This window comes from Littorina saxatilis, linkage group LG8 (assembly GCF_037325665.1).
Source record: "Littorina saxatilis isolate snail1 linkage group LG8, US_GU_Lsax_2.0, whole genome shotgun sequence".
Lineage (NCBI taxonomy): Eukaryota > Metazoa > Mollusca > Gastropoda > Littorinimorpha > Littorinidae > Littorina > Littorina saxatilis.
In genome coordinates, this window is record NC_090252.1 from 44,186,630 (window position 1) to 44,207,117 (window position 20,488).

Below are 20,488 nucleotides of genomic sequence, written 5' to 3' on the forward strand. Positions count from 1 at the left end.
AGAGCTGGTCTTCCCATAAGCTAAATGTAACAATAACTGCTGCAACAACAACAACAACAGCAAATCTTCGCAGAGACAATTTAGTTCCACAAATTCAAATCATTCAACATTATGTTATCTTTCAGCAGGAAAGAGGTATATTCCACAAAGCTAAAAGTAACAATAACTGCTGCAACAACAACAGCAACAATAACAACAACATAACAGCAAATCTTCACAGAGACAAATATGGTTCCAGCATTCACCTGAGACAAATGGAAGCGTCCAGTTCGTTAGCTTAATTCCACAGCCACCGACACCCATTAGGCAAGAACTTCAAAAACTTTCAAACAATTTGCCTCTGTATTCAGAAGCTTTAGAAAATTTCATGTTCGTTGTGAACAATCTATCTTAACAGAACTGAACCATCGTCATCATCGTCATCATCATCATCATCATCATCATCATCAAACAACAGTACTCATGCTATCCATGTCACACTTGCAACTGTCACCAAACTGCTCAGACATAAAAGCTTTCTCCTTGACCATACTAATCACCAGCGCTATAAATCGTATTTTAAACGAATATCTTCTTCTTAAAACATTACCCTCACGCCCCATCCCTGAGAAAAATCTCACTCAGAAGCCATTCAAAATACATGTATATAGAAAATGAAACAGGTTCATGCATTTTAGGAATCAAAACTGGCAGAGCCAAAAAATGAGCATATTTGCTACCAGATGCACAAAGCTTTCATGCAAACTTAATTATCAGATTCCTGATGAATGCTAATGAAAATGCAGCCAAGCATGCAATGTAGGGCATACTTGTCACCAACACCAGCTTGAATCTTAACAAATCCAAACTGGGTCCCAATGTGCAAGTTTATCTACAATGCAAATGATTCTGGTCGTGGCCGTGTACAGATCGGTACTAGTATGGATGTCTTATCAACGTCCTATCAGTTTGTCTGAATTGGAAGAACTTTAAGACAAGAGAGGAATGAGAATAAAAGATAGGCAGAACCAAAAAGGAGGGGGAGGGGGGGGGGGGGGAGGAAGGGGTCAAGAGAATAAAGAGGAAATGGAAGAATGAGAAAACAAGTAGGATTTTAGAGTCACAGAAGAAAGAAAACTGAACTCGTGCAACACTCGAATTCCTTGGACAATTTTGTACCTTAAACAATTAGATATAGTGGAACCCCCATTTTTAAGACTGTTTTCTCAGACTTTCTGTAAATTTACCCCCATTTTTAAGACCCTGTTTTCTCAGACTTTGTGTTCATAACCTCTGTAAATTTACCCCCATTTTTAAGACTGTTTTCTCAGACTTTCTGTAAATTTACCCCCATTTTTAAGACCCTGTTTTCTCAGACTTTGTGTTCATAACCTCTGTAAATTTACCCCCATTTTAAGACTCCCTTCATTTTGAGACCTGATTTTCTCAGATTTGTGGACTGTTTTTCTTTAAAGGGGGGTTCCACTGTACTGTACTTCAAATGTCATAGTGCAATCTTAGAATTAAGACGAGTCAAACAACAACAGCGAACAGGCTCATTAACAACATCAGTACGTACAAACTGAGTCAAATGTTGTGATCAAACTGAAGCAAAAGCCGCTGATGGTTAAACCTGTACGAAAACAACGCATCAACACTTCGGCGCATTTGCTCAGCAACTGTGTGCTTCAAGTCAAGTAGTAAGAGTTTAAACAGTCAGTAAAACTTTGCACAAAACGTCACAGCCTTGAACAACTTTGGTCTTTTCAGCTGAAGCAAATCTTGGAGTTATTAAAAGAAAAGAAAAAGACGGCACAAATTAGGGCAACATTTCGCAACAAAAAGTAGATATAACTGAGCATACGGAGCAGGAACTTTTAGCGACAAAAAGGGGATGACACAAAAGACGACAATTAGCCACAAAAAGGGAGAGAAAGAATAGGGTGCAGGTCGGCAGGAACTGCAGTGCAATCTGATTGGTCAGGATCAGCGTGTGTGGGGTCACCTGCGGAAGATGCAGCGTCTGCAGCGCGGCAAGGTCACGGGGAGCCTGAAGGGCGTTGCCATGGTAGAGGGAAGAACAGTAGGATTTCCACTGAACACCACACACAACACGCAGGTATAAACCCTGACATTCTACTTTTGCAGGTAAACAACAGGAACAAGAGACTGCAGGGCTGAGGGGAACGAAGCGAAACTGGCTGCCACCCAAACCGGAGAGAACAAACCGCGGGTTCTGATTGGTTGAAATCACAACACATCTCAGTTTCAACCAATCCAACACTGCGGGTGGCTCCTGTTTGGGTGGCAACTTGGTCGTGCATCTCAGCCCTGGTGAGAAGAACAAGAACTGATTTGCAGCACTGACACACCACCACATTAAAACCCAACAAAAAGACAGAACATCATATAAAACATGAAAACACTGTGAATTCAACAATGTATCATCAGCTATACATTTGTCTATACTTTGTTAGAAGACAAACCAGGACATACAGAAAAACACACAGACATTAATTAGTATAACCAGACCTGTTTACCCCAAAAACTTGACAAGAGTAATGGTCAAGCCAAAAATAGTAATCTCATGACCAAATAGTAACCCAGGAGTCACAAATGCCAACATTAGCAATATTAATCTAAGTTGAAGCAAGTTTGGAAATCGTAATCCGGACTCAAATGGAGTATTTTTTCCCGAAATCCTACAAAAAATAGTAATAAATTACTCCCAAATAGTAAGGGTAAACAGGTCTGGTATAACACTTACAGCTTTAGATTTTGTTTGGCTATTTCTTTGGAATATTACACACTAGTATTATCAGCTTGGGTAAAAAAGGTATACCAAGAAGAAAAGGCAATCTGACAGAAAATAATACACACGCATTCATTGTTTTCATCTCACAGGAAGAAAGAAATAAGAAACGAAAGGAAGAAAGAACAAGAGAAAGAGAGAAAGAAAGAAAGAAAGAAAGAAAAGAAAGAAAGAAAGAAAGAAAGAAAGAAAGAAAGAAAGAAAGAAAGAAAGAAAGAAAGAAAGAAAGAAAGAAAGAAAGAAAGAAAGAAAAACACAAGACAGTTTCAGAACTGACTAGCAAACTGAGAAAAAAAAAGAAGAGTTTATCAAAGTGCTTTTTAACAAGTTAATTTTCATCCAATGGATCTCTGTTCAAGAAGACCAGTCAGTGTCTAAATGATTCAATGTACAATGAAATGAAATCATCTAAGTAATGACCCTGAGAGGTCAAAGAACTTATATTTCAATTCTACAGATAAAGAGCAGAAACAACTATCAAATCAAAACTCATGCTTCCAGTCAGAGATTAACATTGTGATTTCTTATCAGTTACGTTCAAATACGCGTTTAAGTGTGTACCGAATTTGCAAAGAAACTTAACGGGTGTACCAGACGAGACGACGTCTACCACAGTATGTGGTGCATTGTACCTGCAATGTGAGGCCCCTCTGATGAGAGGACACCTCCCATGGAAGGACACCTTCAGTATTTGCTGTCTATCTTGACCAAAATATACCTGTCATGACAGACCACCTGCAATGTAGGGACTTTGGGCTGGTCCCAAGGATGTCCTTTCATGGCAGGTACAATGTACATGTACCATGACTGGGTGGCTGAGTGGACTGGGTGGATGAGTGGTAACGCACTTGCGCTCGGAAGCGAGAGGTTGCGAGTTCGACCCTGGGTCAGGGGGTTAGCAATTTTCTCCCCCCTTTCCTAACCTAGGTGGTGGGTTCAAGTGCTAGTCTTTCTGATGAGACGAAAAACCGAGGTCCCTTCGTGTACACTACATTGGGGTGTGCACGTTAAAGATCCCACGATTGACAAAAGGGTCTTTCCTGGCAAAATTGTATAGGCATGGATAAAAATGTCCATCAAAATACCCGTGTGACTTGGAATAATAGGCCGTGAAAAGTAGGATATGCGCCGAAATGGCTGCGATCTGCTGGCCAATTTTGAATGCGTGATGTATTGTGTAAAAAAATTCCATCTCACACGGCATAAATAAATCCCTGCGCCTTGAATATGTGCGCAATATAAATTGCATAAAAATAAAAATTAAAATAAATCCCTGCGCTTAGAACTGTACCCCCGGAATACGCGCGATATAAGCCTCATATTGATTGATTGATACAATGTACATGTACCATGACTGTACATGAACACAGCTGCTACCGGCGATGAAAGGACACCCTCGGGACCAGCCAAAAGCGTCCCTATATTGCAGGTGTCCTGTCACGACAGGTATTCTTTGGGAGAGATAATATAAAAAGGGACAAGAGAAGGTGTCCTTTTAAGGGAGGTGTCCTTTTAAGGGAGGTGTCCTCTCATGGGAGGGTCCACACATCGCAGGTACAATGTACCACATACTGTAGCATGAACACTCATAGTAATACAGTGGAACCCCCTTTTAAGACCCCCTGTTCCAAGACCTCCGCCTTTTTAAGACCTTGTTTGTTTCAGGTTTTCTGTTCATCATGTATGTAACTTTGGCTCCAATTTAAGAACCCCAGGCTTTTTAAGACCCCCTGTTCCAATAGACCTCCGCCTTTTTAAGACCTTACTTTTTCAGGTTTTCTGTTCATCATGTATGCAAATTTGGCTCCAATTTAAGACTACCCTTTTTGTCAGACCTGATTTTCTCATATTTTCATAAAAGTCTCAAAAAGGGGTGCTCCCCTGTAGTCCGCATTTTGAAGAATTTTAAATGAGACCTCTGTAATAATGATGTTAAAATTGGCATGCATGCAGTGTAACAAAATGTCAATATACATGGAATCTGAAACAGAAAAGCCAAGGTCGCATCCATATTTGCAAGGTCGCATCCATATTTGTATCATCTTTTAAACATGTTGCACGTGCAAGCTGACTGACATGCTGCAGTTAAAGAAAACAGGGTGTTGCAAGGGACGCAAATCTGCAATGTGATTAGAAGAAAAAAAAACTACTGCTACTGCAAGAGATACTTTATAGTTACCATGAGAGAGAGAGAGAGAGAGAGAGAGAGAAAGAGAAAGAGAATGAGAAAGAGAAAGAGAGAGAAAGAGAAAGAGAGAGAGAGAGAGAGAGAGAGAGAGAGAGAGAGAGAGAGAGAGAGAGAGAGTCCACTTTACACTCAAGAGATCAATTAAGAAATGAGGAAATCCTGATCACCCTGATTTCCTAATCACAATGTATCATAGAAAAACCTTGACAAATATTAAATAATGAGTTACCAAGACTTCAAAAAAGAAAAATGAAAGTCAAGCAAGGAAAGCAATGAAAATAAAAACGTGCTGAAAAATAAGGTCTTTGCAAATGGTTCCAGCTCTAACATGCCATGCAACAAGCAACAGAAACTGCACAGCTGCAAAGGACTGCATTTCTTACATTCCATGCAAGCAACAGAAAATGCACAGCAGAAAAGACACAGCTGCAAATGATTTGCTTTTTTAATGATCCATGCAACAAGCAACAGAAAATGCACAATTTATCAGCAGAAAAAGCAGCCTAAGTGCAGATTCGGCAACATGCCATCATTCAAGACAACATCCAATGCAAACAAAATTCAGCAAACTCCAGAATTAGCCCCGTGAGAGGCTCGATCATTGTTATCACGCTGAACAAATCTCAAATTGTTCACTCCTCTTTCATAGTAACAGATGATTTTCGGAAATAACTTGGTCACGATTTGCAAGCGTTGTGGGAAAGTTGCGCCCAATCGATACACCTTTTTCTTTCGAGCGGACAATGCATAATACACATCAAAGTCAGTTATTTGCTGCGATCATGGTTTTAACTGGTCGGCCACGTGTTTCCTGTTTGTAAATGAAAACCAGGGCACAACTCTTCCCCAACGCTTGAAAATCCTGACAGAATTATTTCCGGAAAATCTTCTACAGCAGTCCCTGCAATGTACGCCCCCCGGCGTGAGCGGACACCTGACATGTACCGACACATATGCTCGGCACGGAGTATTTTCCTTCTATATTTTGCCCCCTCCCCCCCCCCCCCCCCCCCCCCCCCTTAAACGGACACCTGCAAAACGTGTACGCGGACACTCATTTTCGGTCCCAAGAGCAGGTCATACCTCCAATGTACGGACAGACCATCTCACATTTTTACCACAACAAAATCGATAACAGAGCAGTCTTCTCTTGGTACAAAGATCACAGCCGCAATGGCGTGATGACAGTCACTGACAACTTGAGTGCATGTGTACCCATCAGGAGGGGGGGGGGGGGGGGGGGGGTAGTTTTGGTCAGGAGTGGAGTACATGCGAAGATGCCAACATGAAACTGCACTGTGCTCTTTATTCTTGTCTGTTGGACGTAAACAACAGAAACCACAGTCGATCACTCGATGAAGGTCCTGAGCGAAAGAGAGTGAAAAACCGGTCACAGTTCTCAGCATCGTGTGTCTGTGTGTAACCTCTTTCATTGACAAGATACTCTTGTTTCCCCTCAGCCTTGACCAGTGAGTCGGTTGCCTAATCTGTGAACCCTTCAGTTGTCTTGCTTTGTCAAAAGTTACGACACAGTCAACTGGTTTTGCTCAGAGTGAACAGTGCCACAGCCCCAAACAGTACATGGCTGGAGGGAGTGAGAGAGAGAGAGGGGGGGGGGGGGGGGGAAGGGGGGGAGGGGGGGGGTGGAGGGGTAGATGGCTAAACTCTGTGCCATGCCACATGATCGGCATGCAGTCAATAAAGCCAGACAAGAGGAAAATAAATTACATAATTATGACATGCAGCTCTATCTGCTGCTATTTATTCAAACTGGTTTTCAAGCTTATTCTTGCAAAGCATCTGCACACGCTCCTCTGTGCTGTGTTTGTGTGGCTGCTTTCCTATGTCAGTGCCTCGAGGATTTATTTTATCTCTTCTTTTCAACACTTTTCTAACAGATCATTTTTTCAGAACGTTTAAAGAAGCATTAGGAGTTTATTGTTTAGTAGCCACAAGAAGTGATTAGCATAGACTCAATCCTGTTGTTTGTGTGTCTCTGTGTGAGTGTATGGGGGAGGGGGGTGGTGTGGTCACCCCTCCCGTGACCGGCAATGTACGGACAGTTTTGCTATGGCCCAAGGGTGTCCGTTCATGAGAGGGACTGCTGTATTGACATTCACTTCCACAGAGCTAATTCTGGAGACTGCCAAAAAAACAAACAGAAGTGTTAAACAGAAGTGAGCAAAACGTCACATTCAATACCACAAAACTGAACGAAAAACGCCTATACTGGGTGTAATAAGGGTAAAAAAAAATCATGTTTACCCGTTTTAACCTACGACGAATCAGTTTACCGCCCTAGGGAGATACATCAGGGACACGTGTTAATGGTCTACAAGGCACAAGTTTCATACACATGTCAAAAGCGCAAAAAAGAACTTCAGAAAAGCTGACAACTCGTCTAGCATGACGAAAATCTGCAACTGGAAGCCATAAGTTATCCCGCTATAACCCATTCAACTGAAAACATTTATCTAACATTCAAACATTATACAGTGTGAGTATAAGTTTAGAAGCTAGACAAATTGGATAAAGAAACTCAAAAACTGATTAAGCTTTACACAAGAATCTAGAAGAACGAGAATTTTTTGAAGAGAGAAAGAAATTTTTGTTTTGTTTTTTGTATGTGCTGACATACAGTTAATGATCATATTTTGTCGTTAACAAAGGTAGATCTATGTCATGGGGGTAAAACCATGGTTAATATGTATATATACACGTAAATGCGATTATGAGATTGTTAGTGATGTCAGTTCTTGAAACCTCTCACTGAATGTAAAACAAAGAAAGAAGAAAAAAAATAAAAAATCCTCAATGTTGTCTAAATGTGACACAGTCTCAGGAAAAGCAGCTAGGATGTTCTTGCTTAACTTTTTGCCCGAATCGTTTATTTTAATCGTCAAATTATGATATTTAACTATTTACCATAATTTTGTTTCAAACCAAATGGAAGCTAGATGCTGAACCTGTTTTTTGAAATAGGGACAATAATAATCTGTGAAATGTAATGCTCATGCAAGTACAACAAGTGATTTATGAAATTGTGAGTATAAATAGTGGGGGTGGGGGTGAGGGTGGGGGGTGGAGAGGCGAGTGAGAGGGCTGGGGCTGACAATGAAGGAACAAATCTACAAGATGCTCAAATGGGGAGGGGGGGGGGGGTAGGGGGTGGGATGGAGATGGTAGCGAGTTTTAGAAGCCTCTACGAAGTTCGTATCGTACGAAGTTCAAGTTCGTATGCAAATTTCGGCTCCTGCGCTTATTAATATCCTTGAGGGTCAAGTGAAAACAACTTGTAGCTGCCATAAAAAAAAAGAAGTTGTGAAAACATGGATGTCAGAATGATCTAAAAGAAGTGTGTGTGTGTGTGTGTGTGTGTGTGTGGGGGGTTGGTGGAGGTGGAGGAGAAATTCAAGAGGGGGGGGGGGGGGGGGCGGGGTGTTAGGGAAATATTCTATTATCAGTACATTGTACTTCTCCATCAAACTTTGAGTTTATTTTGAATGACGGTAACAGCTATATAAGTTTATAATCTTGCACAGACAGGACAAAGGGTGGACAATTTCTGCGGACACTTTGATCTGCATGTATCTCTTAAAGTGTTAACAATTTTGGGAAATACTGTACACTGCAGTTTTATAATTTCGGGAAATACAGTATACTGCAGGTTTTGAATTTTGGGAAATAGTCTGTATACTGCAGTTTGATAAAGAATAACTTTGTAATCCAGTACTCATTTCCTGAGAAAATGTCACAATGACAAGTACACTGCAGAGTAATGAAACTTCATACCACATAAATAACATGATTATTAATACAGGAGCTTAAAACAACCACTCAACCCCTGGAGAAACCTGCCCAGACCTGGGAACCCCTGTTTTGCACTTGGAGTATTCTCAAACAAACATGGTGTATTTTCAGAAAAATGAGCGTACTCCTCATAGCATTTGAACATACATATTTCAAACATGCTTCACACGCATCTGTCGCACCGTTAATTAAGTTTACCAAAACATTTAAAACAAATGCGTCTGTCAATGTTGACTGAAAAAACATTCATCGTATGTCAAAGTACCGGATCGGCTTCGGGATGCGCTTGTGAAGAAAAGTCGTCGTCGTATTTTTTTTCAACTGACCGTACTGATCGTATTCTAGACAATCATGCGTACAAAATACGGCGAAATCGTATGGGTTCCCAGGTCTGCCTGCCCCTTCAAGAATTTCAAACAAGAAAATCAAAGCAGTTATCAAGGGAGGGGATGGGGGGGGGGGGGGGGGGTGGTTGGGGAGAGAGGGAAAGAAATTAAAAACTTGCTTAAAGCATGAACTGCCGACCAACGGTTGGCAGGGGTGGGAGAGTCACAGCCAATTTTTAACAGAAGAGACCTAAACGGGAAAAACAAAAATTATGAGAAAAAAAAAAGGCGGGAGGGCAGAGAAAAAAGAAAGACAACAAGGCTTAACAAATTCCCCTCAATGGACCAAAACGCGTTCAAGAAAGGGAGAGAGCTGCGCTGTACCTCGGCCGCTCCCTCCGACGTTCCTCCGCCGGCCGCCAAGCCTACATAGAAAGTGGACTGCATCCCGCCCACACGTCTCCGTGACGCAGCGTCCGATTTCGAACGCATGACGTTGGTCGCCGTGCGACCTTCCCCAAGGTCACCGATGCCGGTGCGGAAAGACACGGGGGCTGAAGCCTGCTTGGTGTGTTTGATGTCGCTCTGATCCTGTGCGGTCGGTTGGTTTAACGCCGGGTACTGTAGAGGCTGTAGAGAGGGGACGGTGAGGGGGGTAGGGGAGGAAAACAGAAACCAAGCAAACTGCCAGTGAGATGGAAGGAGAAGACGCAAGAAGCAAGGGGCATGCACATGGGGGATGGGGGGGGAGGGGGCGGCGCGGCGGGAGATGGAAAGCCCTGGGTATATAAGACTGATTGGTCCATCCAACACCGAGACCTAAACTAATTTAAAGACGAAATAGTACTGTCCATCCAACAATGTGGAAAGGATCCGAAACTTTATTTGCTAAACTCACTGAGGGACCATCCCTGCTGATACCCAAAACCCTAGGGGCGGGAGAATACATGACAATTAATTTATTGGCTAAACTTATCAGCCTAAGGAGATCAGTAATAACAGCAGCGAAAAAATAATATGTAAGGCAGAAAAAAATAGAGAACTTAATGAAGAGCACGACTTAAAGTCAAAACAGAAATGTGTAAGATAGTAGCTGTGCTTTGCCATTCAAATCTAAAAAGACAGAACAGGCTGCTTAGAATAAAAGAAAGGAAAACGGAAGTCAGAATGAAGCATTACTTTGATTTTGAGAAACCAAAAATCTTGATGCTTATCTGAAAGAGACACAGGCGGATAACTGGCGACTGGGATTTTGATTTCCAACTACAAATAATTTTGAGCAAAACAACAGTGGTTAGTCATGCGACTGCTTATTACGCATGTAATATAGAGGTACCTGCGATGTGAGGTCCCTCCAATTAGAGGACATCTCCCAATACAGGACACCTTCTGTTGTGCTTTTGTCTTATAAACTTGACCAAAATACCCCTGTCGTGCAAGGTCACCTGCAGTGTATGGACATTGTTGGCAGGTCGATCACAATTTCTTTTCAATGCAGGTACCTCATTACAGACTTAAAAGTTAGAATTCCATGTTAATTGTCTGCAGCATTAATAATTTTTGAGTGCTAACACCACGCCACAGTGCAGACATAATATTCACCCCATTTCTGTTAATCATATGATGACGTGTTCTATTCAGTTCCTAATGATGCAGCATTATTTGAGTAATCTTGGACGATTATAACTAAAATTAGCATCTTGGTGAATGATTTTGTATTTGAAAGAGAAGTGCAATTCAGAGCCCACATCCAAAGAAAGATTGTAGATTGTAACATATGTGTAATGCGCATTTCAACTTCTTGTACATATTCTTTTTCTTTTGAAATCTACTCCATTTAAGTTGGAATTAGGAGAACAGACTAACTTAGTTTCTATTTTGGAAAATTGTGAACAAAGTGATGGAAGGAATTTTCTTGAGTGAAGTAAATTCAAGATGCAATAATGCATGGCAAAACGTGAAGCCTGGGTGTTTTTAAAACAATCATGTGAACTGTACTAATGCCAAAGAAAAGCATGAAAAATAAGGCAGAGAGACAGGAAAATAGTGAAAACCTCATACTTTCGGTGAACTCTTGAGAAGAACTCAAAAAAATTGAAACAAAAAAAATTAAAAAAATTAAAAAGAAGAAGAAGAAACAAAGGCTTTTGTTTGTTTGTTTGTTTGTTTGCTTAACGCCCAGCCGACTACGAAGGGCCATATCAGGGCGGTGCTGCTTTGACATTTAACGTGCGCCACACACAAGACAGAAGTCGCAGCACAGGCTTCATGTCTCACCCAGTCACATTATTCTGACACCGGACCAACCAGTCCTAGCACTAACCCCATAATGCCAGACGCCAGGCGAAGCAGCCACTAGATTGCCAATTTTAAAGTCTTAGGTATGACCCGGCCGGGGTTCGAACCCACGACCTCCCGATCACGGGGAGAAACAAAGGCAGAAACAAACAAAAGAAAAGTTTCTTAAAGCAAAGCACAGAGACGTATTGGAGAAACCGAGTAGGAATAAAGGCCATTTATGTCTAAACATTTCACTCCCCCAACTAACCAATTATTACACTAATGTCGCCTATAGTATATATTATTAGCAACAGAACACAACACTTCAACATGGTTACTTTTCAAACTGAAAATATGCAGCGATATTAAATCTAATACCAAACAGAAAATATGCAGAGATATAAAACAAAATTCGAACTAAGAATCAGAAATCAAATCAAACCAAATGCAGCAGCATAGAAACCAAGCTGATAACGCACATAAAAAAAAAATAAAAAAGAAAAGGTTTGCTATCTACCTCGGCAACACAACAAGAACTGAATACATTCTTTGTCTAGCTACAAAGCACAGAAAGAAAGCTGTAATATACAGTGGAGTCCGAGTACAACGAATCTCAAAGGAGATACATTTTAGTTCGTTGTATCAGTAATTCGCTGTAGAGTTTTCAGCCCTAAATGGCCTCAAGACAAGTTTTCCCAATCACCTTCAAATGATCGTCCCATCGATCTTTCCTTGGAGAGAACAATCTCTGCATGTTTTCAACAGCTTCATAATATAATCCATAGAGAGAGGCAAACTAACAGCGGGAGGTGCATGAAAAGCGTCAATTTTCACGATAAAACTTTGACTCGCTCATTCACGGGACATAACTGCACTCCGGACTGTCCACAGTGTTGAGCAATTTAGGAGACTTCACTGCCTGAGGAGAGTATTGATTCAAACGAACGCATGGTTCTATATCGCGTCACTCGGTCACGGATCGGAGAAAACAAAAAAACAGTTCCAGATTTCGAAACCATGTTCGTCAGCCATTGTTTTTAGCAAGACAGACCACATGTGCACGAGCTTCGCTGACGTACATCGCAAAATGTCATGACGTCACCACAACTTTCGGTTTTGGTTCGATCTGTTCCGTGCACCTCCCGCTGTTAGTTTGTTCAGAGTTCGCTCATCACGCGATGTGCACTTGTGTTTGTGTATTTTTGTCTTTGGAGACAATTATTGACATCAGTTCGTTGTAGCCTTGTGACTTTTAGAGACAAAACGCTCTGGGGCGATGAAAACGTGTTTGTTAAAAGAGGGGTTCGTTATGCAAATGAGTTCAAAAGGTTCGATGTACCTGGAAAGTAACAAGTAAGAAATAGAAGGCTGTCTGCCGGGAAATCAATGGCAGTTTGTTAAAAGAGGGATTTCGTTATACCCAGGTTCGTTATAGCTGGACTCCACTGTAACTCTCAAGTCTGCCAAATACAGTTCCTTTCTAGCTACAAAGCACAGAAAAGAAGCTTTGAAATAAGAACTCTCCGGACTACGAAGCTAAAATAAAAAGTTTGCTTTCTATGCAGAACAGAACTTAAAGGGATGAGTTAGGTATATGTTTGGATATGATATGATAGATACGAGCAGAAGTTACACAGAAGAGTTTATCAACACTTACCCTGTTGGAGTTTATAGATGAAAAATCAGAGTCTACATCAAATCGTTGAGATCCTTGAGTAAAACTTGGTGTCTGGAACAATAAATGAAAACAAGTAAAGTTTTCCATGCAATAAAATATTAACCTTACAAAAGAACAAGACATACAAATATAAACAGCAGAGGGGGGGGAGAGAGAGAGAGAGAGAGAGAGAGAGAGAGAGAGAGAGAGAGAGAGAGAGAGAGAGAGAGAGAGAGATTTTGGGTGTGTTACATAATGTACATGTAACAATTGTAATTTGATTCTGATTCACATGACGTATGACAAAGGCAAGTGATAATGATAATGAGACTTGGTCTTCGTGTTGAGACTATAGAAAATCCTCCCCACACCAATTATCATGAAGTTTAAAAAGAGATGCACATGTTTTGTGACATTCCCTCATGCATGTCAGAGCTGCACATCTTCAATTTCACTTTGCCCATGATTCCTCCACAAACATTCAAGGAAATATTTTCCTACTTTCTGACCGACGTTCCAAACACTACTGAATAATATGACTCACTGATTACTTGGGCGAGAATAAAAAAAAAAAAGAATAAAAAAGAAAGTTGAGTCATAAAAAAAAAGTTGAGCGCTCTGTGCTTCACTAATGGCAGCTATCATTCACAACTGCCAACAGTCTGAGAGCTGACACTAACATCACCAGTTGAAGTAATGCACCGTGATCTGCGTTCACCAGAGTGCAACCTTTTTAGCAGGTGAGGTAATTAGTAACACAGGTGTGGTGTGATCTCTGAATTAGAAGACGGATTCTTTTATATTAAATGAAATCAACACCAGCTCCGTCTGCTTCATTTTAATCTGCAAACTGGATTTCCCTGTTTTAACTCATTGTCTCCCAGGTACGGATATATATCCGCACCCACTCGTATTGCTCTATCTGACCAGGTACGGATATATCCGTACACACGTAGTCACTACATTGCATCTGCTCTCATTCGGCACATATCCGCATTCTGCTCAGACTGTTAGCTTCAGTCGCTTCCTGTCGCGTTGATCTACACAGTTACTACAGTTCTGAGTGACCTGCTGCAGCACAGCTGGTCTCGGCTAAAAAAAAAACTTGGTCAACATATGTGGGGTACAAAGTGTTAAGACTGCCAATCTATAGAAACAAGAATATTCCTGCTGCTACAACTACATTTTTCTTCTTCTTCTTCTTCTGCGTTCGTGGGCTTAAACTCCCACGTACACTCGTTTTTTTGGCACGAGTGGAATTTTACGTGTATGACCGTTTTTTACCCCGCCATTTAGGCAGCCATATGCCGTTTTCGGAGGAAGCATGCTGGGTATTTTCGTGTTTCTATAACCCACCGAACTCTGACATGGATTACAGGATCTTTTTCGTGCGCACTTGGTCTTGTGCTTGCGTGTACACACGGGGGTGTTCGGACACCGAGGAGAGTCTGCACACAAAGTTGACTCTGAGAAATAAATCTCTCGCCGAACGTGGGGACGAACTCACGCTGACAGCGGCCAACTGGATACAAATCCAGCGCGCTACCGACTGCGCTACATCCCCGCCTCAACTACATTTTCAGAACCTCCGTTTTAATACCCCCTTTGCTTAAAGATCTGATCGATTGTTTATTCAGATTTTCTCTTTAGATTGGTCTGTATTCTAAGTCTCCCTAAATTGTAAGTCCTAATTTTTCAAAACAAGACTCTTAGAGATTCTAAAAGAAACGTTTCACAGTTCATCATTATCCACAGAACCACATCGAGTAAACCTTCCTCTTCTTTTGCGTCATTATTTTGTTGTGCCCATACCTCAGTGTTTTAATTACTTCTCCCTGTTCCCACCCCGAACCCCTTTATCCAGGCCGCTGGGACGGGACGGACCGAACCCCTTTATCCAGGCTGGGACGGGACGGACCGAACCCCTTTATCCAGGCCGCTGGGACGGGACGGACATGGGTCAACTGGATGTGCTGACACAGAGACAGTATCCATGTCCCACCCCATGGCACCAGTGGCAGGACACTAAAAGACCATGGCCATTTTGCCATAAGTGCAGGTGGCAGATTACACCTAAACTAAAACACGCACACGCCTGGGTGAGAGCCTGACTTTGCTTGCTGCTAGCTTTCCGCTGAGAGGGACTGACTGTTAGGGTTTAACGTCCTCTTAGACCAGTTGGCCTATATTGGGACAGGTAATGGTAATACATACGCTGAAGATATATGGTGTGATACTTTGACTCGAACAAGCCCGCTGTGGCCGTCTTCTTCTACACCACAAGCATTGGGTTTGTCTCGTCATAGTATCGAAATATGATCATGATAATCAGAGACGAGAGATGATGTATGCGTGTCTTCGTGTTTTCCAAGCCCTGAGACTTTCGCTGTGAAGTTGGGATCATTTTCGGGCGCATGCATGCACACGGGGGGTGTTCGGACACCGAAGAGAGTTGACTCCAAGAAATAAATCTCTCGCCGAACCTGGGGATCGAACCCACGCTGACTGCGACCAACTGGCTACAAAGCCAGCGCGCTACCAACTGAGCTACGTCCCTGCCGGCGGAGGGACCCAGTAATGGGATAATAAGCATGAGGATTAAAGATAAGTATAAGATTTCATATAGTCCTGTGAGGTTACCCCCCATGGAAATTCGGGCCGCTTTCTCCCTGGGGAAAGCAGCGAGCTGCCGTACAGTACGGCGCTATACCCAATTTTTCTTTTCTTTTTCCTGCATGCACATAATTCATTCATGTTTCCAAGCCCTGAGACTTTTGCTGTGAGCTCGGGATCTTTATCGTTCGCATGCATGTTTCCAAGCCCTGAGACTTTTGCTGTGAGCTCGGGATCTTTATCGTTCGCATGCATGTTTCCAAGCCCTGAGACTTTTGCTGTGAGCTCGGGATCTTTATCGTTCGCATGCGTGCACAAAGGGGTGTTCGGACACCGAGGAGAGTGACTGAACAAAGTGACTCTGGGAAATAAATCCCTTACTGAACGTGGGAATCGAACCGACAACCAGTTTTGTAGCCAGCGCTGCTACCGACTGAGGCTGGCTGAGACTGAGCTATATCCCCGCCACTCATTAACTCATTGTCTCTCATATGGCTCTATCTGACCTGAAGTACGGATATATCCGATCAGACTGTTAGCTTCAGTCGCTTCCTGTAATGTCAATCTAACACCTGCATTCCAGCGTGTTGATACACAGTTGCAACACAGTTACTGCAATTCCGAGTGACCAGCTGCAGCACAGCTTGTCTTGGCTAAAAAAAAACTTGGTCAACATAGCTGCAGGGTTCGTACAGTTTTTTTGTTCTAAAATTCAAGGACTTTTCAAGGACTTTCAAGACCTTCTGAAGAGAAAATCAAGCACCCTCTTACCTTCAAAGCTCGCAATGAAACACTCGCTAGTTATAATACCCTCTTCCCGCACGCCGATTTAAATCATTGGATGTTCAAAAACTAATGATAAGCACCATTTTTCATTTCCTTTGATGAGCATCTGGTGTCGTGCACCGGCCATGTGGCTTTTCAAGGCGGCTTCTCCCATGCTCGAAATGTTGAAGTCTTTTTTACACACGAAGCATCGCGCATGATGTTTCGATTTATCCGATGCTTCTACAAGCCAAGCTTTGTATTTTGCAAGCCATTGACGATTGAAGACGCAGTTGCCTTTCCCCATTTTCCACGCTAAGACACAGGAAGAGATATAAAAATGCCACTGCGGTTCTCCGCGTCTGCAAACTATTACTCATTCTGTAGTTGTTTCCCTTGCCAACTTCCGGGAAGGGAAGCAACTACGGGTGACTAGTAATAGTTAGTTCGTCTGCTTTCGTTTTCACTCGATCTTTTATTCTCCCAAAATGTGTGTACTGTATTTGACGAAAAAAAGTGGGGTTGCATTTTTTTTTAAATAAGACAAGCTGCTCACGAAAGTATAGGCAACAATTTGGAAAAATCAAGTACTTTTCAATGACTATTTAACAAAACTCTATTTTCAAGCACTTTTCAAGGCCTGGAAAAGGTTTTCCAATTTTCAAGGAGTTTTCCAGGGTTCAAGGACTCTGTACGAACCCTGTAGCTGGGGTAGAAAGTGTTAATAATCAAATGAAATGAAAGCTTTGCTGGGTAAGATGCGTGTGGTGTGACTCAACTCTGGGAAATAAATCCCTGACAGAACGTGGGGATCGAATCCACGCCGATAGCGACAACCCGTTTTGAAGCCAGCGCCGCTACCGACTGAGCTATATCCCCGCCACTCATTAATAATCAAATAAAATGAAAGGTTTGTGTGGTAAGATGCGTTTGGCGTGACTTACGGTGGGATCCTCAACACCGGTTAACTGTTTGAGTTGATTTTCTAAGGTCTTCACTGTCCGTTCTTTCTCCAGCAGTGATGTGTGAAGCTTTTCTGACGGCGTCCTTACGTACTGTCGTTGATGTTTCTGAAAGCACAAATTGTTTCACATTTCAGGGTTTCATCTGCTAGTGTGCCCTGCGCCATTGGTGCATTAAATCTGAAAATGTCCCATCACAATTCCCTTCAGTGCGACAAAGGGTGAATAGAGATTACGTACCACTGCGCCACCAAATGTACACTTTACATAAGATTACACACACACACACACACACACACACACACACACACACACACACACACACACACACACACACACACACACAGAGAGATAACACGATATAGCGTCTAATTCTCAGATGGCACCATATTGCACCATTTTGCATCTTTGGTCAAAAACGCGTACCTTTGACGCTTCTTGCCTTCGACTATGTCCCAACCGAATTTAGTTGAGGGGGACAAATGTCCCATTGCCTTTTTCTCCCAGGCTAAACCCTGGATTTTACAGACATATGGGACAACATTTACACACAAATACTATGATCCGAAAAAGAGACAGTCTGCCAAAATTCACAAATTTAGATAAAAAGCAAACAACACAAAGAGTGTTAAGTTTAATGAATGTCTAAAGTTGATGTTTTTGAAAGCAGAACATGTTTCAAGTTTTACAGACATATATGGGACAACATAACGCACAAATACTCAGATCCGAAACATATAGACTGCTATCATTAAAATTAATAATAATAATTATGAATAATATTTATAAAGCGCGTGTATCCAGGGTTAAATCCTGGTCAAAACGCTGTACAATCATTGGGGGAAAAACCCCCACAATAACATAACATTATTTACATATCAATGGATAACACATTATTGTTTCAAATTTTACAAACATTTGGGACAACATTACACACAAATACTCAGATCCAAAAAAACAGACAGACTGCCATAGTTCCTAATTATCAAGATAAAATTCAAAATAACAAAGAAAGGTTAAGTTTAATGAATGTTTAAAAATAGCCAAAATGACAATTTTGAAAAACTCTGACCTATCGGCTTTTAAAGTGGACAAACAATGATATACACAACAGACAAGATCGATAATAACTAATACTGTGACAATCTGCGAATAGTTGTAGCTTCCAATTCCATAATGGATGAAGCGAAACGTACAGTACAGTTGCACTTAGCTGGAAAGTATAATAATTAACAGTGGACGCTCCTGCCCCCCCACCCCCTTGTCATTTTGAAGTCTTCGCTATCAATCAAGACCTCGATCCCTCTTGACCATAACTTTTCAGATTTTCAAACATACTTTTCTCAGATACTAATGTCATGACATCTGTAAATTTAAGTTACTTAGGCCAAAAACAAAAATATGTCTGTTTCTGGTAACCCGACCGACCCTATTCTTAAGCGCCGACCCTAAAGTTTTTTTTCGCTTTTCGCACAAACAAAATAAAAAAATAAAAATATGAAGTCAAGTTATACTTTATTTAGTTTCAATATAACTAGGTCAAAAACATGTGCTAAATAATTGTAAGTAAACTAAGGAAGCGTTTAAAAAAAAAAAGAAAAAAAAAAGGAAAAAGACATTAATAAAACGTAAGGAAAAAAAAAAAAAAAAAAAGACCGACCGACCCTATTTTTTTTGTTAATGTTACCGGAAACAGACATATTTTTCTTTTTGGCCTTACCATTCCTCCATTTAAAGGTTTGTTTCTGAGATTTTTAAAGAGGGAGGAGGATGTCCACAGCACTTCAGCTTGTTAGTAGTTTATTCTGCCCAGTTGCACACATTATAAAGGGTAAATATTTGATCCACGCAATATAAGAATAGTCCGGTAAAATATCAGAAATATCTGGTTTCGCATACCTCGTAGTCCTCTTTGGCTTGTTCGAACATCACCTGAGTCATATGAACCTTCTGTTGTAACAGCTCCTTATCCTTGTCAGGCTGAAACACAGATAGAAACAACAGATTTTTCATTTCAGATCCAAATGTCTGGATGTCTTCTGCTCTTAATTTAAACTCCTGAGAGAGAGAGAGAGAGAGAGAGAGAGAGAGAGAGAGAGAGAGAGAGAGAGAGAGAGAGAGAGAGAGAGAGAGAGAGAGAGAGAGACAGAGAGAGAGAGAGAGAGAGAGAGAGAGAGAGAGAGAGGGAGAGGGAGAGAGAGAGAGAGGGGGGAGAGCGAGAGAAAGAGAGAGAGGGAGAGAGTGAGAGAGAGAGAGAGAGAGAGAGAGAGAGAGAGAGAGAGAGAGAGAGAGAGAGAGAGAGAGAGAGAGAAAAAGAGAAATCAAATCAAATCAAATTTTATTTTTCGAGGGTTGTGGTAGAGAGAGAGAGAGAGAGAGAGAGAGAGAGAGAGAGAGAGAGAGAGAGAGAGAGAGAGAGAGAGAGAGAGAGAGAGAGAGAGAGGGAGAGGGAGAGGGAGAGGGAGAGAGAGAGAGAGAAGGGGAGAGAGAGAGAGAGAGAGAGAGAGAGAGAGAGAGAGAGAGAGAGAGAGAGAGAGAGAGAGAGAGAGAGAGAGAGAACACTTTGACAGTAGTGAGTCACACACCCACTAACTTTCTTTCTTTCTTTATTTGGTGTTTAACGTCGTTTTCAACCACGAAGGTTATATCGCGACGGGGAAAGGGGGGGAGAGGGGATAGAGCCACTTGTCAATTGTTTCTTGTTCACAAAAGCACTAATCAAAAATTTGCTCCAGGGGCTAATGCAACGTAGTACAATATATTACCTTACTGGGAGAATGCAAGTTTCCAGTACAACGGACTTAACATTTCTTACATACTGCTTGACTAAAATCTTTACAAAAATTGACTATATAGTATATTCTATACAAGAAACACTTAACAAGGGTAAAAGGAGAAACAGAATCCGTTAGTTGCCTCTTAATATGACATGCTGGGGAGCATCGGGTAAATTCTTCCCCCTAACCCTTCCCCCTAACCCGCGGGGGGTCACCCACTAACATCGTCATCATATCATAAAGACTAGGGCAATACCCCACCAACTGACTAACCCATCTACATCCCCCTACACACAAGAGGAGTCAAAACAAGCACACA

At 41.7% G+C, this 20,488-nt stretch overlaps 1 protein-coding gene across 9 annotated transcripts in view; it reads right to left on the minus strand.

The window, feature by feature from the left end:
* The window catches only part of LOC138973623 (rho guanine nucleotide exchange factor 11-like), a gene marked incomplete at its 5' end in the record, with an annotated part of 90,108 nt that overhangs the window by 69,325 nt on the left and 295 nt on the right, over positions 1 to 20,488 (minus strand). For all 9 annotated transcript variants that reach the window (XM_070346348.1, XM_070346347.1, XM_070346345.1 and 6 more), the window contains 3 exon segments: positions 13,053 to 13,124; positions 17,375 to 17,500; positions 19,292 to 19,372. In XM_070346348.1, coding sequence (XP_070202449.1) covers positions 13,053 to 13,124; positions 17,375 to 17,500; positions 19,292 to 19,372 — 279 coding nt within the window.